The 14,996-nt window shown below is 31.9% G+C and overlaps 2 protein-coding genes across 3 annotated transcripts; one reads left to right on the top strand and one right to left on the bottom strand.

Annotated features, from left to right (window-relative positions):
• Positions 1-92: 92 nt before the first annotated feature.
• Positions 93-2,285, top strand: LOC127278303 (protein Peter pan). Its single transcript, XM_051299951.1, has 6 exons — positions 93-238; positions 387-667; positions 742-952; positions 1,026-1,352; positions 1,486-1,822; positions 1,900-2,285. Exons 1-6 carry the CDS (start codon positions 224-226, stop codon positions 1,980-1,982), a joined length of 1,254 nt encoding a protein of 417 aa, XP_051155908.1. The 5' UTR covers positions 93-223; the 3' UTR covers positions 1,983-2,285.
• Positions 2,134-13,271, bottom strand: LOC127278300 (kinesin-related protein 4-like). 2 transcript variants are annotated; one of them, XM_051299946.1, is made up of 14 exons: positions 12,977-13,271; positions 12,334-12,568; positions 12,000-12,234; positions 11,543-11,880; positions 11,338-11,455; positions 11,011-11,257; positions 10,719-10,920; positions 10,407-10,530; positions 10,181-10,276; positions 9,932-10,054; positions 9,627-9,746; positions 3,178-9,513; positions 2,742-2,912; positions 2,134-2,561 (listed from the first exon to the last, which is right to left on the bottom strand). In XM_051299946.1, the coding sequence occupies exons 1-14, from the start codon at positions 13,122-13,124 to the stop codon at positions 2,397-2,399; spliced, it is 8,658 nt and encodes a 2,885-aa protein (XP_051155903.1). In that variant the 5' UTR covers positions 13,125-13,271; the 3' UTR covers positions 2,134-2,396. The 2 variants fall into 2 exon arrangements, with proteins under 2 accessions (XP_051155903.1, XP_051155905.1); XM_051299948.1 differs by having other exon boundaries at positions 10,719-10,917.
• Between the last annotated feature and the right edge of the window lie 1,725 nt (positions 13,272-14,996).

Raw genomic sequence — 14,996 nt, 5'->3', positions numbered from 1 at the left:
TGACCAGGGTACGGTAACACCTTCTCTGAAAGATCTGCACATACTCTCTCTTTCCATGCCGTTTCAGAATTGGGAGTTTCAACTTATACTACTTCAATCTTCAATGCTGCAGCTGCACGTGGGTTTTGTTTGTCATAACCTAAAAAAATTGACATATTTGTAATACATTTAGTAAATTTGAGTAAATTATTAAAAAGAACGTAGAGAAAAAAAGCAAAGAAAAATGGGTCGTAGAAAGGTAACAAACTTCTATAGTTATAGTAAATATATATAATTATCTATATTTATAATTAAAATTAATTAAATTTTTTTTTTTATACTTCATTAATAATTAGATGTAAATTTTGACCTCATGGAGATAATAATTTGTCATTTAATTTACTTAGGGGCGTTGTGTAAAGCGAAATAAACAATTGGACGTGCAAGAAAAAGAAGAACTTGTTCGAGCTCCTCACTCATTTGTTATTCATCGTGGTTTACCTGGTGAACATATAGTTGAGTTAACTCGAGATTTTCGTCGAGTTATGGAGCCATTTACCGCCAGTGAATTGAAAGAACGTAAACGAAACACTATTAAAGATTTCGTGTCAGTCGCCGGTGTTCTTCACGTTTCGCACATGGCTATTTTCACGAGGACCGAAAATGGAATGTACTTCAAATTGTGCAGGTAAAATAATTTTTATTTCTTATGAATCCAGTCCCTCAATTATTATTTATTTTGTATATAACCTTTTGTTACAGAGTTCCAAGAGGTCCAACTTTAACGTTTAAATTACACAATTTCTCTCTTTCTCGAGATGTAGTGTCAATGGCCAAAAAGCAATTAGTGTTTGAAGAAGCCTTTAAAACTTCTCCGCTGATTGTTTTAAACAATTTTAGCGGCGAAGGTATGCAATTGAAATTAATGGCCTCCATGTTCCAAAATATGTTTCCATCCATTAATTTAACAACCGTAAATATTATAATCAATTATTTTATTTAATATAATGGAATTTTTTAAATAATTAACATTTTTATTTTTATAGGTGAATTTAAGTACAATTCGCCGTTGCGTTTGTCTGAATTACAATTCAACAACGAATATGATTGATTTTCGACATTATGCTATTAAAGTAGCACCAGTTGGTCTCTCAAGAAGTGTGAAAAAATTGGTGCAAGCAAAAATACCGAATCTCGCAAAATGTCAAGATTTTTCGGAATTCATCTCAAAGGCAGCACTCTCCGAAAGTGAGGCTGAGGACGATCCTGCGGCTCACGTGACATTGCCTCAAAAACTCTCGTCCCGTGGTAATCATGAGAGTGGTAAAAGCGCAATTAGACTTTTTGAACTTGGCCCAAGACTCACATTGCAGGTGTGTGTATGTGTGTGTACTGTATCATTTTTTCACACTAGAAATATTGAAAAAATGCTTAGAATTTTATGAAAAAAATAAAATAATTAATGAATAATAGTATAACATTTAATACATTTTCTTTGTGTTTTAGTTAATAAAAGTGGAAAACGGTCTCTTGGAAGGTGAAGTTCTCTATCACGATTTGATCGTCAAAACGGAAGAGGAAAAACTGCTTATTGCGAAGAGGCGCGAGAAGAAAAAGAAATTAAAGGTAAATCGGAAGAAAACACAAGAGGAGAACATAAGACGAAAGGAAGTTAAGAAGGAAGAAGCGAAAGAAAAGTCTCTTAAAGGAATAAAAAAGAAACAAAGCGAGAGAGATATTTTAATAAAGAAAATTGCCAAGGAATCGGCTGAATTACATAAAAATGAGGAAGATGATGACGCTCAATATTATCGCGATGAAGTCGGCGAGGAACCTGACAAAGGTTTGTCATCTTATTCAATTTATAATCGACATAAAAGTAAGTTTCTTTTTTTAAAATTTTTATATTTTATATTTCAGATCTCTTTGATGGGAATTCTAAGAAAAGAAAAGCTCAATCAGTCACGCCTAGATATAAATTCAAAAAGGCAAAAACTAATTAATTAGTTAATTGCTACAATTAGAATGAAGTCAATTGGTAAAATTGAAATAAGGCTAATTATCAATTTTTAATTGATCACTAAAAAAAATCAAGTGTTTGTCAACATTTTTAAGTGAAGGCAGATAGAGGGCAAAGGATTAAAGAAAAATGTGTAATTTGAAAAATTATGAAAATATCTTTATTAAACATCGTTTTACGATGTTTTTTAAAATTTTTTTTCCACAATTATAATATTATATGTATATATACAAAATGTGCTTTTTAACTTTAATTATATCAATAAATTAAGAAATTGTAAATTTAACTTGCACATAACTGAACAATGAAAAATGAACGAATACGTAAAAAAAAGTTTCAGAAGTAAGTATTTTAAAAAATGTGCAAAGACAAAAAACAAGTATTTACATATCAGATCCTACGTAGTCGTTTTACGGTTTTCTAGTAATGCTTGAAGTTCTTTTATTTGAGCGTGACGACTACGACACAATTTTTTCATCATATCCTTTTCTTTCTCAATTTTCTTTATTTTTTCTCCCAATGATTTATTCTCCATCTCTAGTCTCTCTTGCTTTTGATATTCCTGAAAATAAATTAAAAAAAAGAAAAAATAAGTAGTTATATTAATTTTTTTATAGTGTATACATAGATCTAACATTTTTGTAGTCAATTACCAAAAGTTTGTTCACCATTTTATGATAGTTACTAAATATTTCAAATAATAATAATAAATTTTTATTTTATTGATGAAAAAGAAACTTACTTCCACGAATCCACTGCTCCTACCACTGAGATATATTTTCTCTTTTATTTCACACTGGACCCCTTGATGTCTTTGATTTAGACGCCAATTCTTACAAACTTCACACTCTTTAAAACTCTTGTCAGCAATTGTCTTCTTGTGGTTAATAACATCCTGTTGCAACTTACGACACTGAAAATTTTAATTCGTTTTAATGTTTCGATGAATAATAATTTTCACCTAAAGAGAAAACTATTAAATATTTAAATGAATTTTCGGTTTAGAATAATTCTCAAGATTTGAACTCATAAAATTAAAAAAAAAGATAAATTTTTAAAAATGATTTGTATTTTTGTAAATTTTGTTTGTTTGTTAATTATAATGAATTAATAATTAATTATATATGTATTTTGTTTTATGTGAACATGGAAGTTATTTAAAAAAAAATTATATTCACCTTATTTTTCACAAGATCCAATTCATCCTGTAAATCTTTGCACTTCTTTTCATATGGGAAATTTTCACTTTGAATTTGAATATTGAGTGTGGCAATCACTCCATTTTTCATCGCGATCTCTCTACCCATTTCGGAGATACTTTTTCTCAATTCAGAACATTGACAATTCGAACTCACACCCGAGTCACTGAATTCCTCGAGATTTCTATGCTTATTGTAAAGTTCACTTCTTCTCCTTCTTCTTTGATTGTCAAATTCAAGTGACGGACTTGTACATCTCGAACTTGCGGCGCTCATCGATTCAAGTTTATTTTCCAATTCAGTAATTTTACATCTCATTTCTTCATTTTCCCGTTGAATATTGTCGCGTTGTAAATTAATTTCCGCCCTTAAGTCAGTGTTGGTTTGCAATGATGTTTTCAATTTGCTTTTTAATTCATCGATTTCCTTTTTGCTAGTCTCCTTAAGAAAATAATTTTCATCTTCCAATTTTCCTATATCGCATTCGTTCTCTTCGATTTTCTTGGCTAACTCGTCTGCCTCTTTATCGAGCTCTTCATTATTTTCCCGTAACACATTTAATTGTTGCTCAATTTCTTGGATGTATTTCTCCTTCTGAGCGAGGGACAATTTTTTCTCCTCAAGTTCGAGTTTGATGGTATTTTTCTCTTGAAGAAGTTCCTCGTATTTGCCGCGTAATTCGATTAAAGAATTTTGACGCGATTTCAAAGACTGTAATTCATCGTTCTCGCGTTTTATCATTTTCAATTGACATTGCACATCAACGAGATCCTTAATCACTTTTGCTTTTGCTTCCATAAGTTCGGTGATACGATTCGATGCACCTTCGAGATTCTTCTCGAGTGTACGATTCTTGTCCATGACGTCCTCAATTTCCTGTTCGGCGCGATGTTTGCTTGTAGAATTTCGCACCTTTCGCATGAGTTTATCATAATCTGCTTCCATTTCTTGAAGTTTGTTTTTTACTGTTTCTAATTCTTGGAAAATTTCCGCATTCCTGGTATTCACCTTCTTGAGCTGTTTCATTAATCCCTGGGAATTGATCTCCTCTTCTTGAATCTTGTCATTTAGAGTATTTATCTCTTGTGTGTGTTCAATTTTCATTGTTTCTATTTCTTGACGACATTTTTGAATAATCTGCTTTCGCTCCTCTATTTGGTATTTAAAGTTATTATATTCCGGCATTAGTGTCTCGAGTTTTGTTTTATATTCAGAGAGACTGTCGCATTTATCTTTTAATAGTGAAGTAATCTCTTCTATTCGGTCTCTTTTTTCCTGATTCTCGAAAATTAGTTGATCATTACTTTGGGTGATTTTATTTACCTCTGAGTGTAATTCTTTCAGAAGTTGATTATTCTTTGACAGGTCATTTGTTTTAATGTCAATGATGTTCTTGAGCTGTTTTTCATTAATCTCGAGGCCTTCGACATTATTCTTGAGATCCATATTCACAGTTTGGAGATTTTTCACAGTTTGTTCCAATTCTTCCAGTTTTTGATTATATTCCTCCTTTTGTTGCTTCATTCGCGTTTGGAATTCGAGTTCGTGGTGCTTTATTGATGCTTCAAGTTTGTCCTGATTTTCAATTTCCTGATAATGGAGATCAATTTTTTCAAAGTCGGTTTGCAGTTGATTGTGATCAATCTGGAGAGTTTGGAATTTTTCGCGTAGATTTTGATTCTCGTGTTCGGTATCTTTGAGACTATTTTCAAGACGATCGATTTGTTTTTCTAGTTGATGATTTTTGGATTCAAGATCCGATAAATCGCGATGGATTTTCTCGATATCGGTTTCCAGTGACTTTGCCCAGGTGTTGGCGCGTTTTTTCGCATCATCACTCTGTTGTTTTTCCTCAATAAGCTTTCCTTTTTCTTGATCGAAATTTTCCTTTACGGCTTGTATTACCTCGTGCTCCTTGGAGAGGATTGTTTTTACGAAATTTTTGAAAATATCGCTAACTGATTTTGATGGATCGTCGTCGATTTTCGACGTGAGGGACATTGTCTCTTTGATAATTAACTTTCTTGCGGATTCTAATTCTCTTTCAATTTTGGTTTCTTTGGTTTCATTATTCTTAATGAAAACGCATTCATTCTGTAGTCTTGTGATTTCGTTCTTGAAATCTTGATTCTCTTTAAGAGCCTGAGCGAGATTGGCGTCGATTTCTTTAATTCTTTGCTTGGCTATTTCAAGCTGTTGGCGAGTTTCCTTGATAGTCGATTCCAGTAATTCGCGATTTGTATCTTCGTCCTTTTGCCGAGTGAGCAGCTGTTCTCTTTCTAACTGAAGTTGTGAAATTAGACAATTCTTTTCTTCGTTCATGCCTTTTTGAGTCACAATTTCGCCTCGGGAGATTTGCAATTCAACCTCTAGGTTTAATTTTTGGGATTGAAGATCCTTGGCCGTTTCCTTGTGCTCCTTAATGTTTTCGTATAAAATTGCAATGTCATTCTCTAGAAGTTTTATCTTCTCCTCGGCGATGTTTGACGTTTCCTTGACAGTCGCTAGATTATCTTGGGTAATTGTCAATGTTTCTTGAGTGGAAGCTAAAATTTCTTGCGAATTCTTCAATTTATCCTCGAGTTCTTTGTACTTTTGTAATTCGCTATTGAGCGTCGCCAATTTTTCCTTTTGCTGTTGAAGATCATCGCCAATTGCCTTAATAGATGACTCAACTTTTGAGAGTCTTTGCATTTTTCCACCTGATGGGCTTGTTGATGGGGAATTTGTAATGATTTGATGCTCTTGAAGTGTCACGAGATCAGAACACTTGTCTTGATAAAGAATCGTAAGTTTCTCGTATTCCTCTTTGAGTGTTTCTTTTTCATTGCTGAGATGACGAATATTCTCCTCCATAAGAGTGACGCTCATCGTCTCTGTGACACTTCCATTTAGAGTGAAACTCATATTTAATTCCTCGTTGGCTTTTAATCGCAATGGCTCTGCGTTGAGACATTTTTCCTGAAAACGCAATTGTATATCCTCGAGTTTATTAGTCAAACATTTGACTTCAAGTTTCAGGGCTCTTTTGTTCTCATTTAATTCCTTAAGATGTGAGCATTGTGTGCAAGCGCTCAATTTCAAATCGCTCAATTTCTCGTTCATTATTGTCAAATGCTCGATTTGTTCCTCTTGTTGTTTGATTTTGTCATTTAAATTTTCAACATTTTCATCAATTTTACAGCTGTTACTGATACGATGACGATTTTGTGATTTCAGAGTTTTCTGAGTCTCGAAACTTTTTTCGAGTTGATCAGAGGTCACTTGTGCATTTTCATTGGAGAGTTTTGTCACTTGGGATTTTAATTCGATTACTTCCGCCTGTAGATGTTTTTTATCCTCAAGAATATCTTCCATATTTTTCGGCGAGTCTGAAGGTGTTTTTTGGTATACTTCCACTTTTTTCAAAGCTACCTCAAGTTGTTGTTTAATCGTCTCGGATTCGTCAATATGTTTCATGAGATCATCTGACAAATCGGTAATTTCATTTTGAAGGGAATTATTCTCCTCTTGGAGAAGTTTGTTCTTGTCTTTGTAAACACATTGATGTTCGTACTCAAGTGCTTTGCATTCCTTTATTGAATTTAATTCTTTCACCTTGCTCGTCAATTCTTGAGTTAATTTATTATTTTCCTGTTGCAAAATTTCCATCTTCTCGCAATTAATCAATTCTGATTGATTTTTCTCTTTCTCGGCATTGAGTTTGAAGGTGAGTTCTAAATTTTCCGTATTGAGCAAATAAATGGTTTGCTGAAGTTTTTCGACATCCATTTTCAATCCTTGAATTCCGTTCTTGATTTCCTCGGTTTCATGAATTTTCAATTGAATATCATCGCGAAGTCTTGCGTTCTCGATTTCGAGGGAAATTTTCACATTTTTGAACTGTTCGATCTTGTCCCATAATTCTTGACCTTCTTTCTCATTAATTTGCTTCATTAAATCTTTATAAAGAACATCTAGGTGCTCATTTTGTAATTCCAAGTCTTTGATGCGTTGCTTAAGAGTCTGCACATCATTCGATTTTAGAATATTGATCATAATTGTTGGCACGGTGATATCTTGCGTCTCATTTTCCGGTTGACAGGAATTTTCGTGAAATTCACTTACTTGTGTCTCGTTCACAGAATCATCGACTTCCATTTTCTCGAAGTAACTCACGTTTGTGAATATACTAGTAAAATCATTTTCACTTTTCGGCGTCTCACAAATAATTGATTTATCAATTTTCGTTGGTGTTGATGACATTGTATTTGTGATGTGTAAATTTGTGTTTTGTTCTAAATTGCTTTTTTCAATGCCCTCGACAAATGTTTTTTGCTCGTCGACGTTGTCGCGGAATATCGAGACATTTTTTTCGAAATCCTCGAGACGTTTTTTAAATGCGTCATTTGCCGCCAAACAACTTTTGACTAATTCCTCACCAGCCTCGGTGTACGTTTCGTCGTTGGTGTTGTTCATTGATTGTTGTTGGGATTTCGCTAAACTATTGTTCGCATTCTCCAATTCTTTGTATCGAATTTTCAAATGTGAAAGATCCATTTCTTTTTCTTGTAATTTTGTGGCTAGAGATTCGTTATCGGTGTTTAGTGAATTTATAGAGATTTGATAATTTTTCAATTTCTCCTCGACGTCATCTATTCGTGATTTAAACTCAAAATTCTCGTCACCAAGTTCTTTTATACGTAGAGTTAATTGGGAGATTTCGGCATCTTTTTCCTCCAGTCGTGTATCAATTGCGCAGAAACTCGTTTCAATTTCTTTGGGATTATTCGATTCCAAATGGATTTTCAGTTCGGCATTTTCTTCTTCGAGTTCTTTGACTTTGGATTCGAGAGATTTCATTTCATGATTATTAGATTCTGTGTGGGTTTTAAATTTGGCATTTATCGCCTCAAGTTGAATGATTTTTGACTCGAAAGATTTTGTTTCGAGATTTGTTTGCACTTTCAAAGATTCAACGATTTCCACATAATTTTTAATAGTTTCGCTTGCCTCAGAAAATTTTAATTTCAATTCCGAATTCAACTGCTCGAGTTCTTTGGATTTTTTCAAGATTTCTATTATTTTTTCTTCTTTTTCTTTGATTTCTTGTTCTTTTCCTTTAAGTTGTTGATGTTTTTCTGTTATTTCTTGTTCTATTTCTCCTTTCTCCCGTTGGTTTTCCTCAATTTTTGTTTTGCAATCTATGATTATTTTCTCCACTTCGGAAATTTGCGACTTGAGTTGAGAATTTTCCAAGTTAACCTCGTGCAATTTTGATTCTCGTACCTCTTTTTCAACATCAAAATTGAGAATTTTCGATTTCAGTTCCAAAATTTCCTTTTCGTAAACATAAACATTTTCTTGGAAATTTGACATCATTTTCGAATTCTCAGTCTCAAGTTTTTCTAGTTTTGCGATTAATTCAGAAATTTTTGTTTCATTGTCTTTCAATTTTAATACGAGATTCTCATAATCTTTCCATTTCTCATCGCTTTCCAATAATTTTGCTTTTATTTCAGCTAGCTCGCTATTCAATTTTACATTATCTTTGTTGAGTTTTTTATTAATTTCGATAATTTTTATGTCATTATCCGTTGAAGTTTCTTTGTCGATTTTCGTTGTTTCTTTTGCGCAAACTTTTTCGTTCTCGGTTTTCAATTCCAAACTCTTTGATCGTCTAATGAGAGTTTCGCGGAATTTTTTTAATTCCAAAATAATGTCACCTTTCTCCTTCTCATCATAAGAAATGCTTTTTCGCCAATTCTTAAAATTCGTTGAAATATCGATGACTTCCTCGTCGGCAAGTTTATTGTCGACATTTTGTTGACAAGCAAATTCAATGTAAGCGAGCAAAGTGGAAAATTTCCGTCGCACGTGCACATTTTCACGTTCATATTCAGTGAGATGTAAACTCAAATTGTCGACGGCCTTTTGTAAAGTTGTCATTTCGAGACCTGATTCTTGTTGTTCAAGTTCTTTGGCTAACTCGTCAAATCGTTCCAGAGTATGGATTTTGTCCTCCTCCAAGTTACTCAATAAATTTTCGTATTCGTCGATTTTCGTTTTCATTAACATTTTTTGCGATAAACAATCTAAACGATCAATGAGTGAGGATTTTTCGAAATTGGATTCTTTCAATAGACGATTTGTTTCCTCAAGTTTTTCCTTAAGACTGTCCATTTCCACAACTATTGTATCGGATTCGTCGATTTGTGGTTTTTGCTTCTTTAATTGTTCATTTTCATCGTTGAGTGTTTTGACGAGATTTTCAAGTCGAATAATTTCATTTGACGATTGTTCAATTTGCGGTTTGTCACTGGATTTCCATGCGGTCTGTAAATTAATTTGAAAAATTTTAAATATTCATTAAATAAAATTTTTTAAACTAATCGATAACATTATCCTTACAAAATTGTAAAGAGTAAATAAAATGATATTTATCTTACCTGTAATGATAATTCGAGTTCTTTTTCACGGTTCTTAAATTTAGTTGACAACGATTCGAGTTGATAAGCGATTGACACATTTTCATCTTCAGCAAATTTTTGGGCCTTTAGGGATATATTCTGTAATAAAAAATTAACGGATTATTTTTTTGAATTGATAAAAAAAATTTATCAAAATAAACAATCAATTTAAACAAAGAAATAAATAAATAAGATTTAGTAAAAAGTGAATTTAATTTGTTTCAGAAGAGAAAATAAACATTTTTAATACGAAAAGAAATATTGATTAAATTGACATTTCTCACCAATTTATTATGCAGTTCCTTATTCTCGATTTCTATTATTCCAAGTCGTTTCTGAACCGCAGAAAAAGACTCAACTTGTTTCCTTAGAGAGACAACTTCCTCCATAAGATTCGAATGTTCAGTCTTGAAAATTGAAAAATAAGGAATATTCATCGACAGAAAGTAATATTAACTTTAACTAATTAAAATTATTTATTTAAATAAAGCGATTTGTTTCAAATTAAAATTAATTAAATAAAATTTCATTACCTGTAGATCAGAATATTTCTTGTTTACGTCTGAGTATAAAATACTTGTATCATCTAATGATTTTTTAAGATTTCGCATCGTTTCATAATTTTCTTTCTAAAAACAATTCTTTAAATTGTAGTTACATATTTCACGTAAAAAATACAATTTTAATAAATAAAGTAAACTAACTATAATAGAAAAATAATAATAAAAATATGATTAAAAAAAATAAATTAAAACTCACGTCCAATTGTTTCTCCAAAATCGTGTTTTCCGCAAGTTCACTGTGTTCCTCAGCAAGAGCCTTATATCTTTCACGTAAAACACTTTTTGGCGTCCCAGGCGATGTTGCCATCGAACAATTGCATCTGATAAAAAAAAGATTGCAATTAAAATTAATCAGATAAATTTAATCACTAACGGAATTATTTGATTATTCAATAATATATGTTTTTTGTTTTATTGCAAAAAAAATTTTTTTCTTTTTTCATACTTATTAAATTGAAATTTTATTTATTAATGAATCAATAAAGAAATAGTATTAAAAATGATTTACTTATTTTCCATAACATTGTCTGGTGAAGTAAAATCTGTGTCAATTATTAAAACATCATCAACGTCATTAAATTGAACACGGGATTTTAATTGTCTTCGTTTAATGACAAAATTTTCTTGAGACTCATCCATGGCAAACTCTTCTTCCGGTTCAATTTCAGAGTTAAGGAGATTAATTTCAAAATCGGCAAGCGCTGTCGCTGCTGAAAGAAAAATAATAGTAGAAAAAAAATAATAATTAACATGAATGAAAAAATATAAAATTTAATAATTATATAATTTTTTTATCTTACTCTCTTTCGCGAAATTTGCACTTTGCATGATACTTTGTCTTCGTTTGAATTTCTTGATTTTGTCTTGCTTCGGCGTTTCTTCAATTATTGGTTGAAGAGGAAATGCATTTATTTCAAACTTTACTGGACATGAACGTCTTCTTACGTATGTCTTTTTATTTCCACTAACAATGTATTCTTTTAATAATTCCATTCTATCAGCCAGTCCATTATCATTTTTACTATTTGCAATCGTTTTATTCGCTTTCTGCAAAAAAAAAAATAATGATAATAAATAAGAAACAATGAAAAATTTATTTATTAAAATGAATTATTTAAAAAAATTACCGCAAGTTCTTGTGAAAGTTCCTTAATTCGCTTTTTGTATCTTGTTAAAAGGGCTTCATCACTGAGGTCTTCATTTAGTTTAGGTTTGTTCGTGACACTTTTAGCTCTTGACGCAAATCTAAATAAAAAATCATTCCAATTTTATGAATCTCAATAGTTAATCGCGTTGATGAAATTAATGTAATTAAATTAATTGAATACAAACGAGAGTGTGCAATGGGTTTCGCTAAAACTCGCCGGTGTAACTGTGCAAATAATTGCCGTCAAGGAATTACCACCAAGTGATGCTTGTAAAATCCTTGTCAATATACTGTCACGGAAATTTATATATCTAGGCTTGTCCTTCTCCTGATGTTCACTGAGTTGTTTTATCACAAAGCCAAGACACGAGAGCGATGAATTAATATGTGTTCCTTCTTTGAAACGTTCGCCTGTTGCGCCTGTTTGTGACGCTCTCTCTGAACCCGCCAAATCCACCAAATTCAATTGTGATATTTGAATTGCACCATCGGAGTCGTTTGTGGAATCCCGACTCTCGATAGTCTAAAAATAAAACACAAAAATTAATTTTTAATTTTGAAAAAAGATTTAAAAACCTTTTCTAATTTTACCCCTTTGTTTCAAAATAATGTTATAATTTTCTATACCAATCACCAACTCACAATTCTGAAAATCGTATGACTCCGACTACTGCGATCGTTCATGTTTGTTATGCCAATACTACGATTTTTTTCGCCCTTACTCATAGCATCCAACATTTGTTTTACACTATTAGTCACTCTCTCCGTACAATTATTAACGAAAATTCGACCATTTTCCTCTCTTACTTTTAAATCTGTATTACCGATTTCCATTAGATCGTTTATTTTCTCGTTGTAAATTTCAAAATAAGAAAATCTGTCAAAAAAACATAATTATTAAAAATGATTCTCTCGAGAATGTAAAAAATTAATTTTTTTAAATAAAATTGTATTAAATTATTATTTGTATAAAAACCTTATTAAAAATTCTCGACCCATTTTTTTTTCTATTGTATCGAACATATGTTGGATTGCCAGTGGAGTTATTCCAGGTTCTTTCTTCTTTCCCATCATAGTATATGTTTTTCCTGATCCTGTTTGTCCATAGGCAAAAACTGTCCCATTGAATCCATCAACAGCGGAATTTATAATGGGCTTAACGACAGTGTCAAATATGACATCATTTTTTATTTCCATGTCAAATATATGATCTGTAAATTACAACAAATTAAAATTAAATTAAATTACAAATTACCTTCCTCCAAGGTTTCCTTAAAATATACGTTGACGGACAAAATTATCAAAAATTATTTTGTCCGTCTAGTCGGACGAATAGACGCAGCGTAAATTAAATTGTAAATAAAAAATTAAACTATTTTTTTACTTTCGTAAATTTTTGGGTCATAACGAAAAGTTTTATTTTTCAAACGTGAAAACTGAATTTCTGAAAATTTTACAAAATTTAAACTAAATTTAAGAAGAAAGAACAGAATTAAAAACTATTTCTCGCGTCTGATAATTCTAACCTAAAACTTAATCAACTTTTTTAACAATTATTATTATATAATCATATGCAACTGTGACTAATTATGATTAATTAATGGTAGATAAATAATTACCAAACTGAAATCCTCCTTCACTTCTTTTTTTCGAATCCACTGGAGTGATGGTGTTTCCACTTACGTTCCATTGTATACATTCGGAATCGTCAATTTCACGTTTTACTAAAGGTCTCACCTTTATAGCAACTTTTATATTATCTGACATTTTTTACAAACTAAAATTATATACACGATGATAAATAGATAGAAATATTTATATAAAATGTTATAAATTATCTATCCAAAACATTTTTCATCAATGGTATATGTTTCACTTTTAAGCACGCTTTCAACTGTCTTTTTTGATATAATTCAACACATAAACCGCGTCTTCACCGGAGTTTTGAATTCCAACCAATCGCGATTCATCGATTTTGAGGTTAGTTTTGCAACTTAGCCCTCATTTGTTTACTTATTTATTTATAGTTAATAAATACATGTATAGTTATAGAACAACATTAACTATATTATCAAATAAACATTTTTAAACATAATTTTCTCGAATTTTCAGCTAATTGACATGAAAATACATTAAAATAAACAAGTTATAGGGAGAATCTCGTCCAATCAGAATGCATTATAATGAGTCAAGGTTTATTCCCACGAATTTCAAAATTCAAATGGGTGAAATAGTAGCAGAGTATTGAGAAAAATTAAAATTAATATATAGTTAAATAAAAAAATTTTGTTGCATTTCAAAGAAATTTAATAATGAAAGAAAAGTATAATTTATAATTTTGTTCATTAATCAATTATTATTAGCTGTAGATTAAAAATTATATTTTAATTATTAAATTAAGTACCCACACAGCACAACATCTTACACCAGGCCTACAGCAGGCTTACATGTAAGGTTTGTAAGGTAACATCGTAAGCCCATAGTAGACTTACAGTAAACCTAAAATGTCCGCCTTACAGTAAGCTTACATGGTAGGGTCGAGGTAAGCTTACATGGTAGGGTCGAGGTAAGCTTACATGGTAGGGTCGAGGTAAGCTTACACGGTAAGGTCGAGGTAAGCTTACACGGTAAGGTCGAGGTAAGCTTACATGGTAGGGTCGAGGTAAGCTTACATGGTAGGGTCGAGGTAAGCTTACATGGTAGGGTCGAGGTAAGCTTACACGGTAAGGTCGAGGTAAGCTTATGAGTAAAGGCTGTGGTAAGGTTATTATTAAGTTGTAAGGTTGAGGTAAGGTTGTGGTAAGCTTACAAGGTAAGGCAAGTTACATTCAAATAATAATATTAATAATAAATAAATATTCAATAAAAAATTTTTCTTTTGCCTTATTCTATTTTGGGAACCTATCATTTCGCAGAAAGTTTTGAAAACAAATTTGGGAGGAGTAGGATTCGAACCCTGGACCGAAGTATATACCTAACAACCTAACCAACTGAGCTAAACGGGGAACTGACAATGAGAAAAGTAATCTTACTTTTAAAGTGGAACCAAGAAGATAATCAACTCCTTAAAAGCAAGATTACTTTTCTCATTGTCAGTTCCCCGTTTAGCTCAGTTGGTTAGGTTGTTAGGTATATACTTCGGTCCCGGGTTCGAATCCTACTCCTCCCAAATTTGTTTTCAAAACTTTCTGCGAAATGATAGGTTCCCAAAATAGAATAAGGCAAAAGAAAAATTTTTTTATTGAATATTTATTTATTATTAATATTATTATTTGAATATAACTTGCCTTACCTTGTAAGCTTACCACAACCTTACCTCAACCTTACAACTTAATAATAACCTTACCACAGCCTTTACTCATAAGCTGACCTCGACCTTACCGTGTAAGCTTACCTCGACCCTACCATGTAAGCTTACCTCGACCCTACCATGTAAGCTTACCTCGACCCTACCATGTAAGCTTACCTCGACCTTACCGTGTAAGCTTACCTCGACCTTACCGTGTAAGCTTACCTCGACCCTACCATGTAAGCTTACCTCGACCCTACCATGTAAGCTTACTGTAAGGCGGACATTTTAGGTTTACTGTAAGTCTACTATGGGCTTACGATGTTACCTTACAAACCTTACATGTAAGC

The sequence above is a fragment of the Leptopilina boulardi genome, unplaced genomic scaffold, assembly GCF_019393585.1.
Source record: "Leptopilina boulardi isolate dan_hultmark-lab unplaced genomic scaffold, ZJU_Lbou_2.1 LbouV2_202, whole genome shotgun sequence".
Taxonomy (NCBI): domain Eukaryota; kingdom Metazoa; phylum Arthropoda; class Insecta; order Hymenoptera; family Figitidae; genus Leptopilina; species Leptopilina boulardi.
The sequence above is the reverse complement of the archived record's forward strand: the minus strand, read 5'-3'. Positions and strand labels throughout refer to the sequence as shown.